The following is a 21,082-nucleotide window of genomic DNA, read 5'->3' as shown; positions in this document are numbered from 1 at the left end:
GTGTGTTACTTACATTTATTTGATAATTATAGGTGCTATACGAGACTATACAGACAGCTATCCTTGGTGTATTATTTTCCAAAATTTCTTGATAATGTTGTGTGTTATCGCATGGGGTATTGAGTATGCATGGGCATTTTGTCGCAAAGGCAAGATCGTCGAAATCAAGTGACGTTTGTTTATTTTGTAGATTATTTCAAACAATTAGTTCAATGCATTACAACACAGTTAATCTTATTTATTAATGATTTTTGAGACGAAGCACTGAATGCAACTAGGAAAATGACAGCGAAGTGACAAACATAAATAATATTTCGCTTTGCATACATATAGATAGAGTAAAAATGTCTTAAATATTGTGTTACATATATCAATTTGGATATACAGTCAATCTATGTATTATAGAGACACAATTGAACTAGAATCAAAATACAACTTTCACATTTAAGTTGTTCATTGTACATAATTATTATTTAACTAATTCTTAAAAACCACAATTGAATTTTAATTGAATGTTTTTATGGTTTTTGTCGATGTCAAAATGTGTTATTTGAAATATGTTTGTATTAATAATGCATTTATCATACTTATGTGATAATATTGTGAAAGAAAATTTTCACAAATGAAAATGATTATTGTTTGTTTATATTGAATGTATGTATCTACTATAATTATATTAAGTTTTTACAATAATTTCAAATGTAGTTATCGTATTTTAGGTTTTTTTTTAATAACAATACTGATTGAAAGCGCATGGATATCATATCCACTTCAAAACTGATACATTATATTAACAGAAATTCATATAATTCTATATTTTCAAGAGTAAATTTTAATAACGAGACTCTTTATAGTATTATATAAACAAAATATCGTAATAGACAATATTTTTATATTCGTATACACATAATATACATACACATGTATAATATTTTATACCACTTTATCATTTCGTATTATTATTATTAAACGTTTAAGGGTTCCTTGTCGATTATTTGTAATTATGTAAATATTAGTACAATAACACGAAAATAGAATTGCGTATTGAAAGGTGTGATTGGTTTTAGTCTGTAAATAATTAACATCAGTGTGATATCATATATAGTAAACCTGAGCAGTATTTTACTATAGCATTGTTGAATTATTTTGGTATAGTACTTATGAATGTTAAGACAAAATAATAAATTGTAATAACTCGTGTCACATTTTTAACTAATCTACGTACGTATACATCGTGGTTAAGAATTAGCTAGACAAGTTTAAATTGTTGCCTTAGACGTCGAGCTGAGTATTTCAAATTATAGTTGGAGATGAGAATTTTTAGAAATTACATACTTAGACACCGTTGCTAACGGACCTATGAAGCAACTGTACTTATTATAGATGAAGAGCGATTTGATAAGTATCATTAATTGTTCATTTAGCAATTATATTTTCGAGTTATTACGATTACAAAGGCGCTAACACAAATGACTCATGATAATATTAAAAATTAGTATCTTATTCCAGTGTTGACATGCCAATGAAACGGACTACAAATTAATATTACATGGATACATGTTTTCCAATGTTAATGTGATTATTGTGACGACGACGTGAATTAATTAGATTTTTTTATTGTGTATTTTATGATGAATTGTGTTTGGCTATGTCATAACACCTCTTAAAATAAATCTAATGTGCTAAAACGTAATAGAATATAATATGTGTATTATTATATACATTTGTCAAATATAATAAATCATACAAAACGAGATTATTTTGAATTTTTTTGTTAGTTCACAACTTTTTTTTAAGAATTCTGTCCTTTTATTTATTTATTTCAGGTATAATATTCGAAAATAAAACAAGACTTTCATACGAGTCCATTATACGTGTAATAATTGGGCTGATTTGAATATGCAGTTGTTTAATTGTTTTAAGTGCGACATGATTTCACTATCATATTTGTTTACAGATTTCATTTCAGTATTTAATGTCAGTTCAATGACCATAGATTATTTCATGAATGTTTAAAAACATTTTACAGAAGCTGAAGCTAATACCGTAGTATACCGAATCTCCTACCATATATGCATTTCTAGGTATATATGTATCATAATCCAATGAGTGTCACATATTAATGATATCAAATCATTTATGTATAATCAAATTCGCTCATATAATATTATATATTTATACATCTATCATTTTTGGAATACAATAACTACTGCTATACTTAGTAGAATCCGGTATAGTAATTTTTATGTTTTATGTTCGACTTCAGATGAATGTGTTCTCATTTCTTTTCGGCCTCTATTATTGAATTGTAATTTTGGAGGTAAGTTCAGACTTTGGACTCGCATGTTGATCGAAATATCAAAACTATTAAAATAACAAAAATAAAAATAAAACAAAAACTATTTGTGTGGTGTGGTGACATTGGTAAGTACAATTTAAAAAAAAAAACAAATTTTAATTAAATTGCAATAAAAAAGTTTTATGATTTTTGAATATCTTATTGTCATTTTTTAAATATGTTCTACTATATGGGATTACTGTCCCCTTTGTAAAATTTATTATTTAAAAAAAAGTTAGGTAGCTGAAAACCTGAATTAAGGGCGCCAAATAACCCCGAGTCAGGCATGTTCACATACATGCATATATGTACATATGTATATATTTAAAAATCAGTATTCAAGATCAAACTTTGTTGATACTCCAGTGGTTCTTGTAGGATTTTATAATGCAATAAATTTTTTTTCTATTGAAAACTAGTGGTTTTACCCGGCTTCGCTTGGTATTTATTATATAAACCGCTTAAACATGGTTAATCTTATAGTAAAAATTCATTTGTATTTTATAAAATTTATCAAATTAAAGAATCGAAAAATTTAATGACAGCCAATCAGAAATGAATGTTTTTTTTTATATAAAAGTGAACTGGAACTGAAAAAATGGTCCTGATCCGGAACTGGAAAAAGGAATTCGGATCTAGAACTGAAACAGGAATCTAGATCCGGAATTGAAACAGGAATCTGGACCAGGAACTGAAACAGGAATCCAGATCCGGAACTAATGACAGCCAATCAGAAATTAATGATTTTTTTTATATAAAAGTGAACCGGAACTGAAAAAATAATCCTGAACTGAAACAGGAATCTGAATCCGTAACCGGAACTGAAAAAGGAATCAGAATTTAGAACTGAAAAAGGAATCGGGATCCGGAACTGAAACAGGAATCTAGATCCGGAATTGAAACAGGAATCTGGATCGGGAACTGAAACAGGAATCCAGATCCGGAACTAATGACAGCCAATCAGAAATTATTTTTTTTTTTTATATAAAAGTGAACCGGAACTGAAAAAATAATCCAGAACTGAAACAGGAATCGTGATACGGAACTAAAATAAATCGGAATCCGGAACTGAAACAGTAATCCAGATCCGGAATTGAAACAGTAATCGAAATCCGGAATTGAAAAAAGGCATCCGGATACGAAACTGAAACAGTTATCGGGATCTGGAACTGAAACAAATCGGGATCCGGAACTGAAAAAGTTATGGGGATCTGGAACTGAAACAGTAATCGGGATCCGGAACTGAAAAAAGGCATCTGGATACGAAACTGAAACAGTTATCGGGATCTGGAACTGAAACAAATCGGGATCCGGAACTGAAAAAGTTATGGGGATCTGGAACTGAAACAGTAATCGGGATCTGGAACTGAAACAGTTATCTGGATCCGGAATTGATAATATAACTGAAAAAGTGTTCCAGAAACAGAAATAGAAAGCGGAATTGATATCGTCGTCATACAAACTTTGATTTGTTTTCGATCTTACCAACCAACATTACATATTTACATACTTACATACTCACATACTTTGTAAGTTTCTTTCGAAAGTATATATTGGATATTACGATTCCTGAAAGGGTAACAACTTACTAACTTACAACTTACTTATGTCCAATTTACTAACTTTATTTATTTAATTTATTGCATTCTCTTAAAAATCACTTCAGAAGGTTGTTTGCAACCAAATATAATTAAAACTATTAAATTAATTTAATAGAGGGAAGATCTTATATGCACTATTTAACTCTTAACCTTTCAGGTATACATACATAGATGTGTCGATAGTTCCATGTAAGTACATATTTTATTGATCTTTATTTTTTGTTAAATATCCTTAGTTTAGAAAAAGCTAGTATTTATTTCATGAATAACTATCGAAGAATATAGCAACTTGTGAAGTATCTATGTAATTTATTTTTATTTTATTTTTTTGGTACATTTTGAGAAACAGTGGTTCAATGGATTTTATTTTTTTCTGTGAACACTGATCTTTGAATCTCCGGTGATGAGTTTTGGCGATCATTTTAATATTGGAATGCATTAAGCTAAAATGGTTGTGTCGTAGTAGAGTTTTCATTCATTTTGTAAATTATAAAAATGCACCAAGTGAGAAAATGGAATACTCAACCAATTTAATCAATGTTGAATTTCCTGAAACGTTACTATTCACAGTGAGTATTATCATATGTTATGTATCATTATGTTACCGAGATAAATGTATTATTAAACTGTAAAAATGGTTTTGTATTGTATCCTTTACAAATCTAAAGAATGTATAATATAACAAATTTTCAGAAAACTTTGTGACGAGTTTTCTAAAAATGTTGCATTTATACAAGCCAATGGGCTCTTTAAAATCCAATTAACGTAATAATCGACAATGAGTCAAATTTGTCTGTTTTTAATAAGAGAACATCGTTTAATAATGCCGTTTTTCATGTGTCATTTATTCGTCATATTGATGTCTTTTAACGTAGACGTGATTTTCAGTTCAGAAAGTATGTCAAAAGAGGACGAAGTTGATGATGATGGGATAAAAGATGAGTCTAAAACTTCGAGTGATTCGGATATGGAGTGGGTGGCACCAGAAGGAGGCTGGGGATACATGGTCTGCATTGGACTATCATTGTTATTTGTGAGTACATTATATTTGTGAAAATTTGGCAGAGATTACTGACGATAATTTGATGTGTGAAAAAAAATTGCATTTTTCATAATAATGAATGACGCAAACACATACAATGTGCTTATATACGTATATTTTTAGATTTGGTATAAAAATTATGATTTGGAACATTTTTTATTATATTGTAAAGAGATTTTTTTGCGGTTTATTTAATACTTTTAATGGAGTTATTATAATTTGTACAATTTTCAATATGAAATTGAACTTCAATCCTTAATGAAAAGTCAAATTATGCATGTCAATGAAACATTGTGTCGTTCTTTACATATTTTTTGTAAAATTTACATTTAAGATTGTCGTATCAGCTCCATCTTCGTTGTTTGGACTAATATTTAAAGACTTTTTTGAGGACATTGACGATGGAACCAGCGGAATAACTCTGGTCAATGGCGTTTATAATGCAGTAGTGTCGTTCACAGGTTTGTTTCCGTTAAAATATGTGTTTTTTCTATGATTAAAACGTCAATTAATACACTTTAATATAGGTTTTCTAACAACGAGTGCGTTCAAAAGATTTTCACTACGACAATGTGGAATTTTAGGATCTCTCGTTTTCATTTCGGGATCGATTTTGACGATTTTTGCCAAATCAATACCTTATTTAGTAATAAGCGTTGGAGTTTTAGAAGGTAATTTTTTATTCTAATATAATATTTACTTTTATATATCCGTTGGAGTTAAACTAAGCTAATCCGTGTCAAGTATAGTAATAATAAACATTCAAATCAGGGGCGGCTCGTGACTTTAAAAACAGATGGGGCACAATAAGGTTAAACCCCCCCCTCTTCCTCCTACATATATTTTTTTTCCAAAAAATTAAATTCATATACTTTTAGTGACATTGAATGCAAAGAAAATGACTTTTATTAACTAACTTTTGTTGTACCCGATGAAATATTATCGCATGGGTGTTGAAATATTAAGTTATTAAATAAAAATAAATAAAAGAAATGTCGGTCCTGTGTTCGATCCGCACGAGTTGTATTTTTTTGAAATACCTTTTAAATATATTTATTATTTAATATTTATATTTAATTATTTAATATGGAAAAATGGTAAAAACTACCTACCATATAAATAATTATTTATTTATTAATAGTTTTGGACCATTGTGGCATTACGGGAAGAACCTAATGCGCCACAATGGCCTACATTTAACAAAGATAATACAAGTAAAAAAAAAACAGAAAAATTAGAAAGCAGAATAAAAAAAATAATAATAATATAAAACACCAATAGAAAAATTAATTAATTAAATAAATTGTCAATAGATGGCGCGAAACATTGGTAGCAAATACAAGTTATAATATATAATAGAAGTTTTTTTCTTTCGTTATTATATTCGTACATTTTGTTGGCAGTGTTTTAGCTGTGACGTACATATGTATGTCGAATCGAAACGACTATTTTAGTATGGCGAGCGTTATCGCAGATACACACACAGACAGAATAGCGATATTATGTATATGGTTTTATCGACTTGGTTCATTATGTGGTCTGAAAAAGCAAAAATGAAATTAATAAAAAATATTTAATGATGAAATTGTCATATTGTGATTGACAATTTTAGCACACCTTCTAACATATAGTTGAAACGTCGAAAAACGTTGACGGTGTCGTGAATTTTTCGAATCGTATGGAGCAGAGTATCGCAACTCGAGTGACGCGGCATTTTTGCTGCCGCGAGCATCACTTCGATCGGCGGGCAAAATCACACAGCGTGGTATGCGGTATGTAGTACGTCGACAAGTTCTCCTATATTTCTTAAAACCGGTATCGATCACTGTCAAGGAAGGATAAATAATACCATACAATTTGACGTACCGGTCGATCGGCCAGCTGGCCGGACGGTCATGGTATACGTGCCAGGTATGCCACATTCTTTATATATGTTTAAAACTATCTAAAAATAAACGTCCCACATACCCTATCGCTTGCGATTTCGCCCTATCGCGTGCGAGTGAGATCACGTGTGAGGGAGAAAACATTAACTAACATCGGTTTTCTCCCTCACACGTGATCTCACTCGCACGCATTAGGCCGAAGTGCTGTTCGAGGAAGAAAATATTACCGCGGCACACATGTTAAGATGCTCTGGTATACGGTAGTACAGATATTTTTCTCTGCTTCGACCGACTGTCTACACTCTACACAGTGCCACTCGCAAGTGCCAGAGTAACAGGTAAACTGAAGCTGGCGACCACGGGACCACGGCAGATATGCTACTGCCCCGAACTGAATTACGAAGCGGTTCTGCTCACAGTTTGGTGAGCGGGATTATAGCACGTCTTGTGCTATTACGAATCAAAACCAGTGATCTCATCATCGATCCTGTACACACATGCATAACTCAAGGGCAACGTCCCCTTCGACCATTCCAGAAGAAAAAGTTCATCGCTCGATCGTAAAACGAACGAAACCCAACAGTGATGTCATCAGGATACCGTAACACGTGTCTTAAAAATACATTTACTCGTGGCACTCAACCCCATTCTCAAACGAACGACGTCCTGGCGCTGACCCCATAGCTATAAAGCACGCGCCTCGAAAATAGGTCAACACGTGTCCCCAAGACACGTGTCCTGGAAACGAAGACAAAGCATCTACACGCGGCACGCTTCAAGCCAGAACGTATATAAAGCGACGCACCAGCTCCCAACACCAGAGCGAACCTCTGTAGTTCAACCAGCTCACTTCTCCGAAGCCCAACCTCTTCGTACATACATACAATAACCATTGTAATAATTGAACAAAAATAAACGATCCTCTTTCAAACTCAACTGAGTTTCCATAGGCCGGGAAACGGTCGAAACCTTTAACCCGTCCTATAGGATAAATAAACAATAGGTTTCTCTTGACGAGAAATTAACAATATCCCAAATTTGTTGTATTTTTTTTTTTGGTTAGGAGAGATGTGTGTGGGGAAGTGCCCCAGTTGCCCTTAAAGACGAGCCGCCACTGATTCAAATACACCATAAAGTTATAATAATTTCAAAATAATACAAAAGAAGTGGCTGGAAGGATAATTTAGCAACATAGGAAAAAGTTAAAATGTATGATTTAAGGTATCGGCTTTGGCATCATGGTGCCGACAGCTATGACGAGTTTTAACAATTATTTTGTGAAGAAACGAGCTGCTTTCATGAGTCTTACATCGATTATAGTTGGGATAGGTTTCATGCTTTGTCCATACTTAATCAAATATTGTAAAGAAAATTACGGCTTAAAAGGCACACTGATGATTTTGTGTGGATTAGGCTGTCATACGTTTTTCTCGATGACCGTCATGCAACCGGCACGGTGGCATCTCGTACCCAAAAGTAAATTAGGTCATTATAATTTTATACACTGCTATTTAATTTCAGAGTATTATGTAATAGTGCGTCTACATTTTTTTTTTAATAATTTTAGTGTCAAAAAGCATTGAGAATTGTGATAATTCATTAACAGTGACCATAAATGATAATTTGGAAGGAGATGATAATGAGATTGAAATGAAATGTTCTGAAGATATTTTCAACCAGCAAAATAGAGTTTCACACGTGCAAAATATGTCACTTCTACTTAACGAACAAGAGTATTCTAAGAATTTTAGCAATTTTTGGTTGAACGACAACCATTCTGTGGAAGTTTCAAATTTGACAAAAACGTCCTCGTTGGCAAATTTCGGTAATTGGACAGGGACTGCTTTGGCAAGTGAAGTTTTGCCGGCGAAAAATGGGGCTTGGTATGTAATTAAAGGGATGCGGTGCATCCGCTCTAAAATCGCCAGACAAATTGAACGACAGATTAACGGACGGCTGCTTCAAATGCAATTCTCGTCTTCTCGAATGATAGATTGCACATCAGATGACGGGTAACCTTGACGATGTGCACAGATGCAATTATTAAAATGGTAATTATTAAAATTGACTTGGATCTTTCAGGCGAGTTTAATAAGGCAAGATTCGATAAGTTCCGAGTCTTGCCTTATTAAACTCGTCAGAAATATCCAACTCAATTTTAATAATTGCATCTGTGCACATCGAAAGGTTACTCGTCATCTGATGTGCAATCTATCATTCGAGAAAACGAGAATTAGGTTTAAAGCTGCCGTTCTGTTAATCTGGCGATTTTAGAGCGGATGCACCAAACCCAATTAGAGTTGAATAAAATAGGTTGTGGCTATTTGAAGGTACTGTATCTGCAAATTATTGGCTATTTGCAGGTACTATATCTACGAATGGTTGGCTATTTGTAGGTACTATATCTGCAACAGGCGTAAAGCCTTCTGCGCATGCGCGTGAACTGACACTGTCAGCGTGTTAACTGTTAAAATTTAGTTTTAAACCACTTAAAATTTAGTTCGAACTCGTAAAGTGAAGTAGAGTAAAAAATATATTGCAAATTAGTTGATATTATTAATTGTTAGAAAATTATTATCATATACAACGTATAATACCTACATACAAGTACAAGCCGCGAACTAGCTAAATGATATAAATCTATTATAATAACATGCGAAATTTATTTGCCTCATGTATAATGAACGATTGATTTAACAAGTCTAGCATACATTAAATGTAAGAAATTATAATCTGATTATAAGTTCACGCGCATGCGCAGAAGGCTTTGCGCCTGTCGCAAATGTAGTACCTGTATGTAAATAGCCAATAATTCGAAAATATAGTACCTGCAACCATAAAAATATAAATACGACGAGATTTCGTACTGATGTTGATTGTTTCAGGAGAACACTGCTTGATTTATTCGATTTGAAACTGTTAAAAAATCCAAAATATTCGAATATCTGTTTTGGAGTATCATTTGCATTCTTTTCAGAAATAACATTTTTCATACTAGTTCCAGTGCTGTTGTATCATTACAACTTTTCATCGGTAAATGGTTTATATTAGATACTACATACATATTAAATTATTTTAATATTATATAAACTTTCTTGATTTCAGACAGAAGTTGCATTTTGTATGACTGTTGCAGCGGCAGCAGATTTGGTATCTAGAATCATTTTGACAATGTTTTCTTTCTACTTTACAATTTCTAGTAGATTACTATTCTACAGTGGAACTTTTATCATCGTCATATTAAGATATAGTAAGTTGCTTATTTACATACTAGCACATTTGTATTTGTTAAACGATTATATGTGAAACTTTTTTTTAGTCTTTTTTCAGTTTGATGACTTTTACCACGTTACGATTCTGATTGGATTGTTGGGTTTCTTTAGGTGTTGGCTACACGTTCCATTACCTTTGGTCTTTGCTGAAAACTGTGACAAAGATAACTTTTCAACTTCATACGGTCTCTTTATGCTGTTTTCGGGAATTATTACTTTGGCGTTGAGCTTAATAGTTGGTAAGTTATACACGAATAAAAAAATATCGCATTAATGTTGGGATTTTTGATAGGTTTTGTGATGTTTTTTAGGACTTTTAGAAGATTATACCAACAATTACATGATAACATTTCATTTTTTAACTGTGTGCAGTCTACTATTAATTGTACCGTGGACATTAGAGTTTTACTTGACTTTCAGAAAGAATAAAATTCGTACATAATAGATTCATATAAGTTTGAATGTGTATTATCCATGTATTAAAAAAAAAATATATAAAACAAATAAAAAAAATTACATTTTTTTATTAATTATGAGAATACATTTAATTATATATTTATACATTTATGTCATTGCGTATGATATTTAAAATTCATATATAAATTGGAAATAACCCTCACTATTACAAATCCAACAGATGTAGAAATATTATATTTGCATGCACTTAAAATGATAATTAAATTATTACAATAGTCTTAATAAATACTTGGGTGACTTTTATCATTACTCACATGATTTTATCATTTTATTATTTACATTGATTTTGTCACCGGTTGTCTGGGTTCGATTTGAATCCTGAAACCGTCGGTGCGCTTGAGTATAATATCAGCTTGCAATTTGAAATCTTTCTCAGTGAGATCAGAATTTATGTGATATTTGCGTAAAATTGTCGACAGCATCACTTTAAGCTTCAACATGGCGTACTTTCGACCTTAAATAAGACAAAAATTGTATAGAAAACATACTTGAAAATGAAATTTGCATATGATATGTCACAAATCTTACCGACGCAGCTCCTCGGTCCTGCACTGAACGGAATGAAACCGTAATAGTGTCTGTCTTGGGTTTTTTCCGGTAAGAAATTGTCAGGATTGAATGTGTCAGGATTTGGATAAAGCTCCGGTTTCCTGTGAATCTTCAGAGTAGCTATAACTACCGTCGCACCCTTCGGCAGAACATAATTCTTTGTCACTGAAACATTTTGTTAGGAGACTTTAGAAAATATTACTTCCAATGTACATAACTAGATGTAACCTGTTTAATCTAAATACCGATTTTGACATCTTGATTCAACTTCCTGGCAATAAGAGGCACTGGTGGATACATCCTCAGAGATTCCAATATAACTCTTTCTAAATACTTCATTTCTAATGTATCTTGGAATGTTGCATCGCGGTCCGAATCCCCAAAGATGTCAATAAGTTCCTGGTACACTTTAGCTTGAACTTCTTGATGAATCCCTAAGAGACATAATACAAAACTCGATCCGGCAGCCGTAGTATCGTGCCCCTTTAATATTTTATTACGATCAAATAAAGTTTATTATTATTACTTATTTCGATATTATTTTTAAATATATACATATATATATTTATATATATATACCTCAAACATGATAGTATCAACTTCTTCTTTGATTTCATGATCAGTAATGTTTGCAGTACCACTTTGAGCTGATTCAAGCATCAGATCTAAAAATGCCAATCGTCTCTTTTCACCTGAGAGAGTAATTTTCAACATTAATAAATGTACAGCTTATGCTTTAAACTTGATTATATTTACTCACCAACGTCATTTTCATCGTTTTCATCCAAATCGTCTCTTAATCCTTTCACGGGCACTTTCGGCTTGACTTCATTTACAGTTTTTTGATCCCGACCTTCAGATATAATTTTCGTTACAGATGGCATCTCTATACCCCTTTCTTTATTCCTCAAAAATATTTCTTTCTTATTTTTAATCACCTAAAATTAAAATGAATATGAATTTTTATGAAAAATATACATAGATATAAAAATTTATTCGTTTCATACTTTGCTAGTTAATCCGTGGATGATATTCAATAGTTTGACCTGCTGTTTAGCAATTGAAGTCAAATTGAATACCCAATTTGATCTGAGCCAAAACTTGTAGTGTCTTTGATGAATTATATCACACATTCTGAAAGAGTGAAATATATAAAGGAATAATAGTTAATTAAAGGAGGCTAAATTACTATTAAGAATTACTGTATTGTATTGAAAATACTTCATGACAGCCATTGCGTAGTCAAATCCATCACTATCATGTGTTTTTCTACTGATTCCCATTGCAGTTTCTGTAAATTCAATCGATAATATACTGAAATACATTATACATAGACGTTTATCACTCTTGGACATGGAATAGTTTAATAATATAATATAGGAAATCAACAAATCATTGCACCTTTGTGTTGGTAATTCAGGTCATGTTGTCGTTGAACTTTCAGTTTTGGGGAAATGTCATTGAATATGCAAAAATGAATATGCAATGAACGAAAGTAAATATTTGAATGAATTTTCATCGTATTTTCAGTGAAGTTCATGACTATTCATTGTTCATGAAAGTGTCAAACTTTGTACCTACATATAATACATTTTGCATTGACACATTTGAATACAATAGTGTTGACATTGAATTGCGAATCAATCTCACATATTTTACGTTGTGACGTATGAATATAATACATAATGTGTATTTACGTGAGAAAAATTGTTGCAATGTAATACCGGATTATAAAATATTCATAATGATTTGTTAATACACACTCATAAGAGATTTTTAATATATTCAATCATGTTTGTCAGTTTCTTGAATATTTTATAATGATTTATGATAATTAAACCAAAATATGTGACAAAAGAAATTCAATAATATATCTACTTATTTAAAGTACTTGAATCTGAAAAGTTGACTGCGTCATATCTGTCGTAATTTTTATTCTTTGCCATTGATCTTATAATCAGATGCATATGTATGTGTCTGGTTTAAAAAGACTAAATTTTACTCATCGCTAAGTAGTATAGTTATTATTTATTAAATAACAACAATGTCACGTGTCTACTTTTTGAAATAAATAAATAATTACTATTTTTAAAATGTGGATATATAATAGTTTTAATTTTTATTCCGCATTGATCAACCCATGACTTTATCTATGTGTTTAAGGAATATAAAAAGGTCACAAAATAAAATTCGTTATTGAACCATACAGACACATTCACACATACCGGCAGCATTATGAAAAACTAATAGCTATGACAGCATTTTCGATACAAATTTAGGAAAGTTGCAATGTATGAAAACTTGCACAAGACAAAAGTTCTACTTCCGGTTGTCGGATTTTGTTCAAATTTTTTTTATTAATTAAAATCACTATCAGTATTCTACACAAAAAATATCAAGAAGATTAAAATAATTTTAAAGGTCAAAATAAAACAATGAAATATTGTTTTAAAAAAAAATACTACTTCCGGTTTACGAATTCCGACCAAAACCTTATCAGTTCTAAGTTAGTACATAAATAATACAAATATAAATTTTCAGCTTGATACGTTCAGGGGTGTGGACAGAGTAGTGGCGACAACATTTTTGACCTTTCCAAAGAGGAAAAAATCCCACTTCCGGTTTTTTAAATTTAATGATTTTTTTTTATTTTCATCAAATTAATACAAGGATTATACTTACATTTTCTCGAGAAGAGCACACATGTTAAAAGGGTCGAAAAAAATAGTGGAAGAAAAATGGAACACGAGTAAACTGCTACTTCCGATTGACGGATACTTACCAAATTTTATACATAACATGGTATTAAGCTTAAATTTTTAGATGTAAAATTTCAATTCAATAAACTAAAAGGTTTCTGAGAAAAACATAAAAACCTCAATTCTCTAGAGTAAAAGTACTACTTCCGGTTCAGATAAAAATACATATTAAGAGGGCTGTACACCCGAAACTTTAATTTTGTTACCATTCCTTTCTTCGATATATATATTGAGTGTATGTATATATTGAGTGAATGCGACAATATATATCAATATATTTATTGAGTGAATGCGACAGTTGCGCTTCGACCAGATAAAACGTATTTTAAATTGACAAAATCGAGGTTTCGTATTCTACTATTTTCTCCTCCAAAACTGGACCAATTTAAAAAAAAAATTCATCATCGGTATGAGAAAGATACTTCCTGTGCATCTATCGGCGTATTTTTTTTTAAATCGACCGTTAAATAAGCACGCTGGACTCGTTTCGTGGGTGTAAAAAAGAGGCGATTTTATAGATGTTTGGCGGCTCCTAGCTCATATAAAAAATAATTAATCAAAAAAATAAAACGATAGATGCACCCCAATAGTGGATATCCATAGCATATTAAAAAAAAAATTCTCTAGTGCAATAATTGAGGAAGGGAGAAGTATAGTACGTTTGTATGGACAAGGCGCTGCTGTCCAGCCCTCTTAAGTTATAAAGATTTTAATTTCTACTACATGTAAAAAAATTCAGTCTGATTCAGCTAGCGGTTTGAGAGATAATTGAATTCAAAAACTTAAAAAAAGAGGATACCTATAATGGGAGGTACTATTTCCGGTCAACTTAAAAATTTGAAAAAAATTTACGTAGTGTCGATAGCAATTTCAGTAACCGATAACAGTATATTTAAAATTAAAAAAATATATTTAAAATTAAAAAAATATATTTAAAATTAAAAAAATATATTTAAAATTAAAAAAATATATTTAAAATATAATTAAAATTAAACTCTTCATAAAAATAGATGCTAAAATTGAACATTTTTTATGCCAATAAAATGAAAATGCGAAAATTAACAAAAATAGATGCCCAAAATACGTGTGTCTAGTCATAACCCATGCGATGATATTTCATTGGGCACAACACTGGTTTACCAATGTTTTTGTTCTTTTTCGGAAAGCTCATTAATAAATTATAGCCGATATGACTATTTTTAAATATTATATATTTTTTAGTTTATACTAATGAAGTAAATTATTTTAATATAACTTAAAGTCTATGTAATTAATCAAAGTGCGTATTTACCTAAAAGTATATCAACAGTTACACCGCTGAGATGATCGTGGACATCAAAAGTTTTTCCAATCTCTTTTTCGAGTCTTTCACAAACTGCTTGACTGTTTGTATTGAAAACACCTATGAAGCTCTTCAAGATGTTCAAGTGGAATGTGGGAGCTATCATCTTGCGATGAGACCTCCATTTTTCACCTGCATACCAAAATAATCATCACAACAACAAAAAAATGACCCGTGAAAATTCAACTGCATTCAAAACTTACCCGAACTAATGAGCAAACCTTCCCCTAACCAAGGCTTGAAAAATCTATATTCAGTGGATTTGTCGATATGAATCTGACTGTTGAGGATGACCTCAACATCATCTGGTTCGGTCAAGAAGATGAGCAACTTGGGACCCAACCATGCCCTGATCACGGGACCGAAATTTTTTCCAATTTCCAATGCTTTCTCGACAATCTCTGCAACGATCTTAGAATAGTACACTTGTATTGGATTGAATTCTTTTAAAAACTACATTATTTGTACCGTGAGGTGTTTTTCCAAGTCCGATCAAAGCAATTCCCAAGAAAGGCAAACCGGCAGGTCCCGGTATTGAATTCCCAAGTTTCACCATGTGCGACTGTTGTTTCCACCAATGGATCAACCATAGTGTTATTGTAGTTCCTAACAATATGTAGAAAGTCGTCGAAGAGCTTACCGTGGGCTCATCGATGATTTCAGAAACGGTGGACATTTTAGAATGTATGTAATCTTTATTATATATAATATATATAAACACTTTGACACGCGAAATGCGTTCGAATTGAATTTAAGAGCACTTTCTCCAATGCATAGCATGCAGTTTGCTGCTATCGAGTGACATGTTTGGTCACCGTTTTGGCCCCTTATATATAGACAATGGCTAATTATATTCCAGCGTCAAATTTTGGTTATTGTGTCGTTTACTAATGTACATATATCGGCGATGATGTTTGATTGATTGGTGAAATTATTGACAGATAACTGGAACGGCGTATTCAATTCTTAGAACAATACAAGGTGAAGGTGTTTTGATTGAAAGATGAGGGATAAGGGAACGAAGGAATGTAAATCAGCTAATTTTTAGTTTTCATTATATATTGAATTCAAAGCTCTTTTTGTAATGTTTTAGGTTGTGGCTATTTGTAGGTACTATATCTGCGACAGGCGCAAAGCCTTCTGCGCATGCGCGTGAACTTATAATCCGATTATTATTTCTTACATTTAATGTATGCTAGACTTGTTTAATCAATCGTTCATTATTTTAATATTATATGTTTAATCAATCGTTCATACTACGTCACTTTACGAGTTCGAACTAAATTTTAAGAGGTTTAAAACAAAATTTTATCAGTAAACACGCTGACAGTGACAGTTCACGCGCATGCGCAGAAGGCTTTGAGCCTGTCGCAGATATAGTACCTGCAAATAGCCAATAATTCGCATATATAGTACCTGCAAACAGCCACAACCAATGTTTTAATGATATCTTATACTTTTAGAACCCATTATTTAGTACATATAACTTTCCTAGTACTGTCAGTATCCTCAAAACTGAATAGTGTTACATGAAATCAGATATTATAAGAACCAGTGGCGTGCGCTGAAATTCTCTCTCTTTTTGTCGTACTGCTTTACTTAATGTGCACGAACAGGATACAAGAGGAACAACCTGTTCCTCTTGTGCACATTAAATAAGGCTGTACGACAAAAGAGAGAGAATTTCAGCGCACGCCACTGATAAAAACAGTTTAGGGCCGGGCCGCACCGTGCAACTTTGTCGGCCGACTAGTTGCGCGACACGAAAAAATGTATGGAAATGTGTGCGACAAACAAGTTGACGGGTGTAGCATGTCCCATCTACCTGCATGCATTGGTCTGGTCGCCCTCAACCAAGTCGCTCGCAAGTCGCTCGCAAGTCGCACGGTGCGGCCCGGCCCTAAGGGCGATTGAAGGATGATCTCTTTAGTAATTTACTTGGGTGTAGTCTTGTTTTTGTTAAATTTAATATTTCAAAAGCTCGCTATCTCAAACAAGACAGTTCAAATAATATAATATATTTTAGGGTACATATGTATAGTTGTAGATCAGAAGCAATATAATATACTCAAGAACTTTCCAAATGGTTTGAAAGATTTTGATTGCAAAGATAGTTATTTGAGTATGTATTTAAATATATACAGGGTTAGAATGCTTCCTCCTTTTGTCTTGACCCCATTTGGTGCGTACGTGTTTACTTACCATTTTCGGCGATTACTCATCGATTTCAGTATATTTTTCCATAAGTTTATCCTCATTGTTGACTTGAAATGTTGAATAATCAACAGTGAAAAGGGTACCAATGTCAACCATTATGTGCATCCTCAACATCTCCACAAACGTACATAAAAAATAATGTACAAACAAATATAATATAGATGTGACCTACCCATGGATTTATCCATGTTATTTGAGGAATATAAAAAGGTGGCAAAACAAAATTCGATAATTAAATATACATATACGTTCACACATGGCGGTTATGAGAGTATTTTCGATACAAATTGAGTGCAAATGTAGGGAAACTTGCACAAGATAAAAGTTCTACTTTCGGTTGTTGGATTTTGTTCAATTTTTTTTTATTAATTAAAATCCCTATCAGTATTATATATAATAAACATCAAAAAAATAAAAATAATTTTAAAGGTCAAAATAAAATAATGAAATATTGTTTTAAAAAAAAATACTACTTCCGGTTTACGAATTCTGAACAAAATCTTATCAGCTCTAAGTTAGTACACTTAAAATACAAATTTAAATTTTCAGCTTGATCCAATCAGGGGTGTTGACAGAATCGTGGCCACAACATTTTTGTTCTTTCTAAGAGGAAAAAAACCCACTTCTGGTTTATTAAATTTATTGATTTTTTTTTATTTTCATCAAATTGATACAAGAATTATACTTGAATTTTTTCGTGAAGAGCACACATGTTTAAGGGGTCGAAAAAAATAGTGGAAGAAAAATCAAACAAGAGTAAACTGCCACTTCCGGTTGACGGATGGTTAGAAAATTTTGTAAATAGCTTAGTATTAAGCTTAAACTTGTAGATATGAAATTTCAGTTTAATAAACCAAAATTATTCTGAGGAAAACATAAAAATAATCGATTCTCTAGAGTAAAATTGCTACTTCCGGTTTAGGAAAAAATATTCGGGTATAAAATTTATAATTTCTATTACAATTAGCAGTTTTTTAGTCAATCGAATCGAATTTTTTCTAGATCATGAACACGTGATCAGTGATCGATTCTGAGTTCGAATCAGTCAAAATCTCAAGTTTGAATTTTCGCATGATCACAAACAGTTCACGCTTTTAAAAAATTTAAAAATTAATTTTACATATGTATGTAATTGAGTAGTAATACCTATTATGAGACATGATCGAAAAAACAATGAATTGATTCATAATAAAACTTATGCTGCAAACGCAAATGAAATGTATAATGGCGATAATACATACAAAAACACAAGTGCTTTTCCAATCAATTTTTCATGAAAAATTCTAATAAAACACTCACTTTTTTGTTTTTATTTTTTTTCAAGTGCTAACGTATAAACATAGAACCGTACATTAGCACCGAAATTGTCAATAAAACTTTTATTATTATGTGTTTATTTTTTCTAAATATACATAGCTCTAAAACATAATTCTCGCACTAAAGTTTAATCCTTTATTAAGCTTGCAGATTTACATATTTGGCAAAATTGATCCAAAATTGCTTGTTGCTAAGGTTACACAAATTGCGAGACTAGGTCAATTTCAGATTAGTGTTTTTTTGTTTATGCATACTTTTACTAAATTAGATGTGGTAATAAAAAAAAGGATGAAGATAATAGTGTTTACATTTAATTGCTTACAAATATATTTACCAATTAAATAAGCATGTGTATACATTGGCTAGTAAAATATAAAGACATTGTACATATGTATGTTTATTTTTACTGAATAAATGCATTTATTACAACATATATAAATGTATGAATGTATATTAAGATTTAAAAACCATTTAAATAGAATGAGTGCTTGAATTACAACATTGTTTTTATTGTATTGCCATTGTTTTGAATTCAAATTATATTATGGTCAGTTTAAAAAGAAATCAATTATTATTTATATTAGTAGTTTTAGCATTTTGTTATGGATGCTAAAAATTCAAAATATGTATTATACATACATATATGCTAATTTGTATGATTTATTCGCATTTATTTGCGTATAATTTTTTTTATATTACTATTTCCTAGTAATTGCCATTTTATATCGGTCAAGTTAGCTTTAAATTGTACCTAATTCATAAATTGTGTGATTAAGTATCGAGATTGATCTTAATTTTTGAAAATTATGCCTAAGATAAGTAAATATGTATGTAGATATGTACAACTTAGCACTCTGATTGCTAAAATGAAACGTGAAAGTGTTGAAATTTAAATAAAAAGATTCTTAAAAAAATACAGCTCTTTAGTTATTGAAAATAAATTCTTTTTATATAGTATAAATTTAATTGATAATAAAAAAGAAATGGTTTGGTAAAAAATCAATAGATGTCAGTCATTAAATATGTGAAAAATTTGGAAAATTTTTATCTTCGTAAATGAACTTCTTTTATAATTAACTTCGTAAACAAAACAAAGTTTCTACGACGACAATTCAATTGGTTGAATATTATATTTATTTCGATTCGAATCAATATTTACTATTAGATTCGCCATTTTTAAGCTGTTTATATTACAAACACTGAGCGAAGCCGGGTAAAACAACTAGTATTATAATATTTTAGAAATAAATTATATTATATTTAATTAATTAATATGAATAAACGATTTATTAAATTAAAACGGAAATAATTAAATTTAAATACACTAGGATTAAAATGTGTAAGACAAAGATGAAAGCATACACAGTAAAATCATACATGATTTTGAAATTTCTATTTATTTCAAAGGTACAATCATTATCAGTTAATGTGAACTGACTCAACTGTTGATCTTGGCATGCTGTTTATGAGTGACTTCAAAATTTTCGACTCATATTTCAGATATGTGCTGTAGGGCTACTAAAATGCTTGGATTTGTTTTGCGCAATGCTTACTACTTCCAAGATCCAAGTATAATGGTGTTGCTTTATTGTTCGCTTGTCCGGAACATATTAGAGTTTGGGTCTGTAATTTGGAGTCCCACTGAAATTAAATTCTCTCTCTTGATAGAAAGAGTTCAAAAAAAAGTTTCTTAGATGCCTTTATATGAGGAAATATAAATATTACCCCTATTTATTTCCCACTGCCTTTTTACAAGGTATGCTAGGCTTTGACTCACTATCTTCGAGAAGAATAAAAAGCATTTAAAAATCAAACTCAATTTACTTTTCCAACCTATTCCTGCGAAAATGTCTCCTTTTTCGTCTCTTGTAAAAGCTTTCCGGTTCCTTAAGAGGGCTGGACACCAGCGCCTTGTCCATACAAACGTATTATACTTCTCCCTTCCTCAATTATGGCACTAGAGAAATTATTTTTAATATACTATGGATATCTACCATAGGCATGTTTTTTATATTTTTATTTTTTTTTATTAGTTACTTTTTATAGGAGCTAGGAGCCGCCAAACATCTATAAAATCGCCTCTTTTGTACACCCACGAAAAGAGTCCAGTGTGCTTATTTAAGAGGGCTGTACACCCGAAACCTTAATTTTGTTACCGTTCCTTTCTTCGATATATATGTATATTGAGTGTATGTATATATTGAGTGAATGCGACAATATATATCAATATATATATATTGAGTGATAAAACGTATTTTAAATTGACAAAATCGAGGTTTCGT

The 21,082-nt window shown here is 31.3% G+C and overlaps 2 protein-coding genes across 3 annotated transcripts in view; one reads left to right on the top strand and one right to left on the bottom strand.

Moving 5' to 3' along the window:
* LOC143911992 (uncharacterized) overlaps positions 1-10,581 on the top strand; it is a 45,312-nt gene extending 34,731 nt beyond the window's left edge. The window contains exons 8-17 of the mRNA XM_077431097.1: positions 33-149; positions 4,815-4,972; positions 5,316-5,442; positions 5,509-5,652; positions 8,089-8,352; positions 8,435-8,750; positions 9,753-9,900; positions 9,973-10,117; positions 10,187-10,378; positions 10,451-10,581. Of these exons, the coding sequence (XP_077287223.1) occupies positions 33-149; positions 4,815-4,972; positions 5,316-5,442; positions 5,509-5,652; positions 8,089-8,352; positions 8,435-8,750; positions 9,753-9,900; positions 9,973-10,117; positions 10,187-10,378; positions 10,451-10,581 (1,742 nt within the window). The remainder of the gene's footprint in view (positions 1-32; positions 150-4,814; positions 4,973-5,315; positions 5,443-5,508; positions 5,653-8,088; positions 8,353-8,434; positions 8,751-9,752; positions 9,901-9,972; positions 10,118-10,186; positions 10,379-10,450) is intronic.
* A 66-nt stretch (positions 10,582-10,647) lies between these two features.
* On the bottom strand, positions 10,648-16,211 carry LOC143912164 (cytochrome P450 4g15-like). Of its 2 annotated transcripts, none has more exons than XM_077431396.1 (10): positions 15,735-16,211; positions 15,470-15,667; positions 15,216-15,398; positions 12,387-12,456; positions 12,173-12,299; positions 11,926-12,103; positions 11,745-11,857; positions 11,411-11,648; positions 11,145-11,330; positions 10,648-11,070 (listed from the first exon to the last, which is right to left on the bottom strand). In XM_077431396.1, exons 1-10 carry the CDS (start codon positions 15,940-15,942, stop codon positions 10,892-10,894), a joined length of 1,680 nt encoding a protein of 559 aa, XP_077287522.1. In that variant the 5' UTR covers positions 15,943-16,211; the 3' UTR covers positions 10,648-10,891. The 2 variants fall into 2 exon arrangements, with proteins under 2 accessions (XP_077287522.1, XP_077287523.1); XM_077431397.1 differs by having other exon boundaries at positions 15,470-15,665; positions 15,724-15,938.
* Between the last annotated feature and the right edge of the window lie 4,871 nt (positions 16,212-21,082).

This window comes from Arctopsyche grandis, chromosome 5 (genome assembly GCF_051622035.1).
Source record: "Arctopsyche grandis isolate Sample6627 chromosome 5, ASM5162203v2, whole genome shotgun sequence".
Lineage (NCBI taxonomy): Eukaryota > Metazoa > Arthropoda > Insecta > Trichoptera > Hydropsychidae > Arctopsyche > Arctopsyche grandis.
This window is presented reverse-complemented; position numbering and strand designations above follow the sequence as displayed.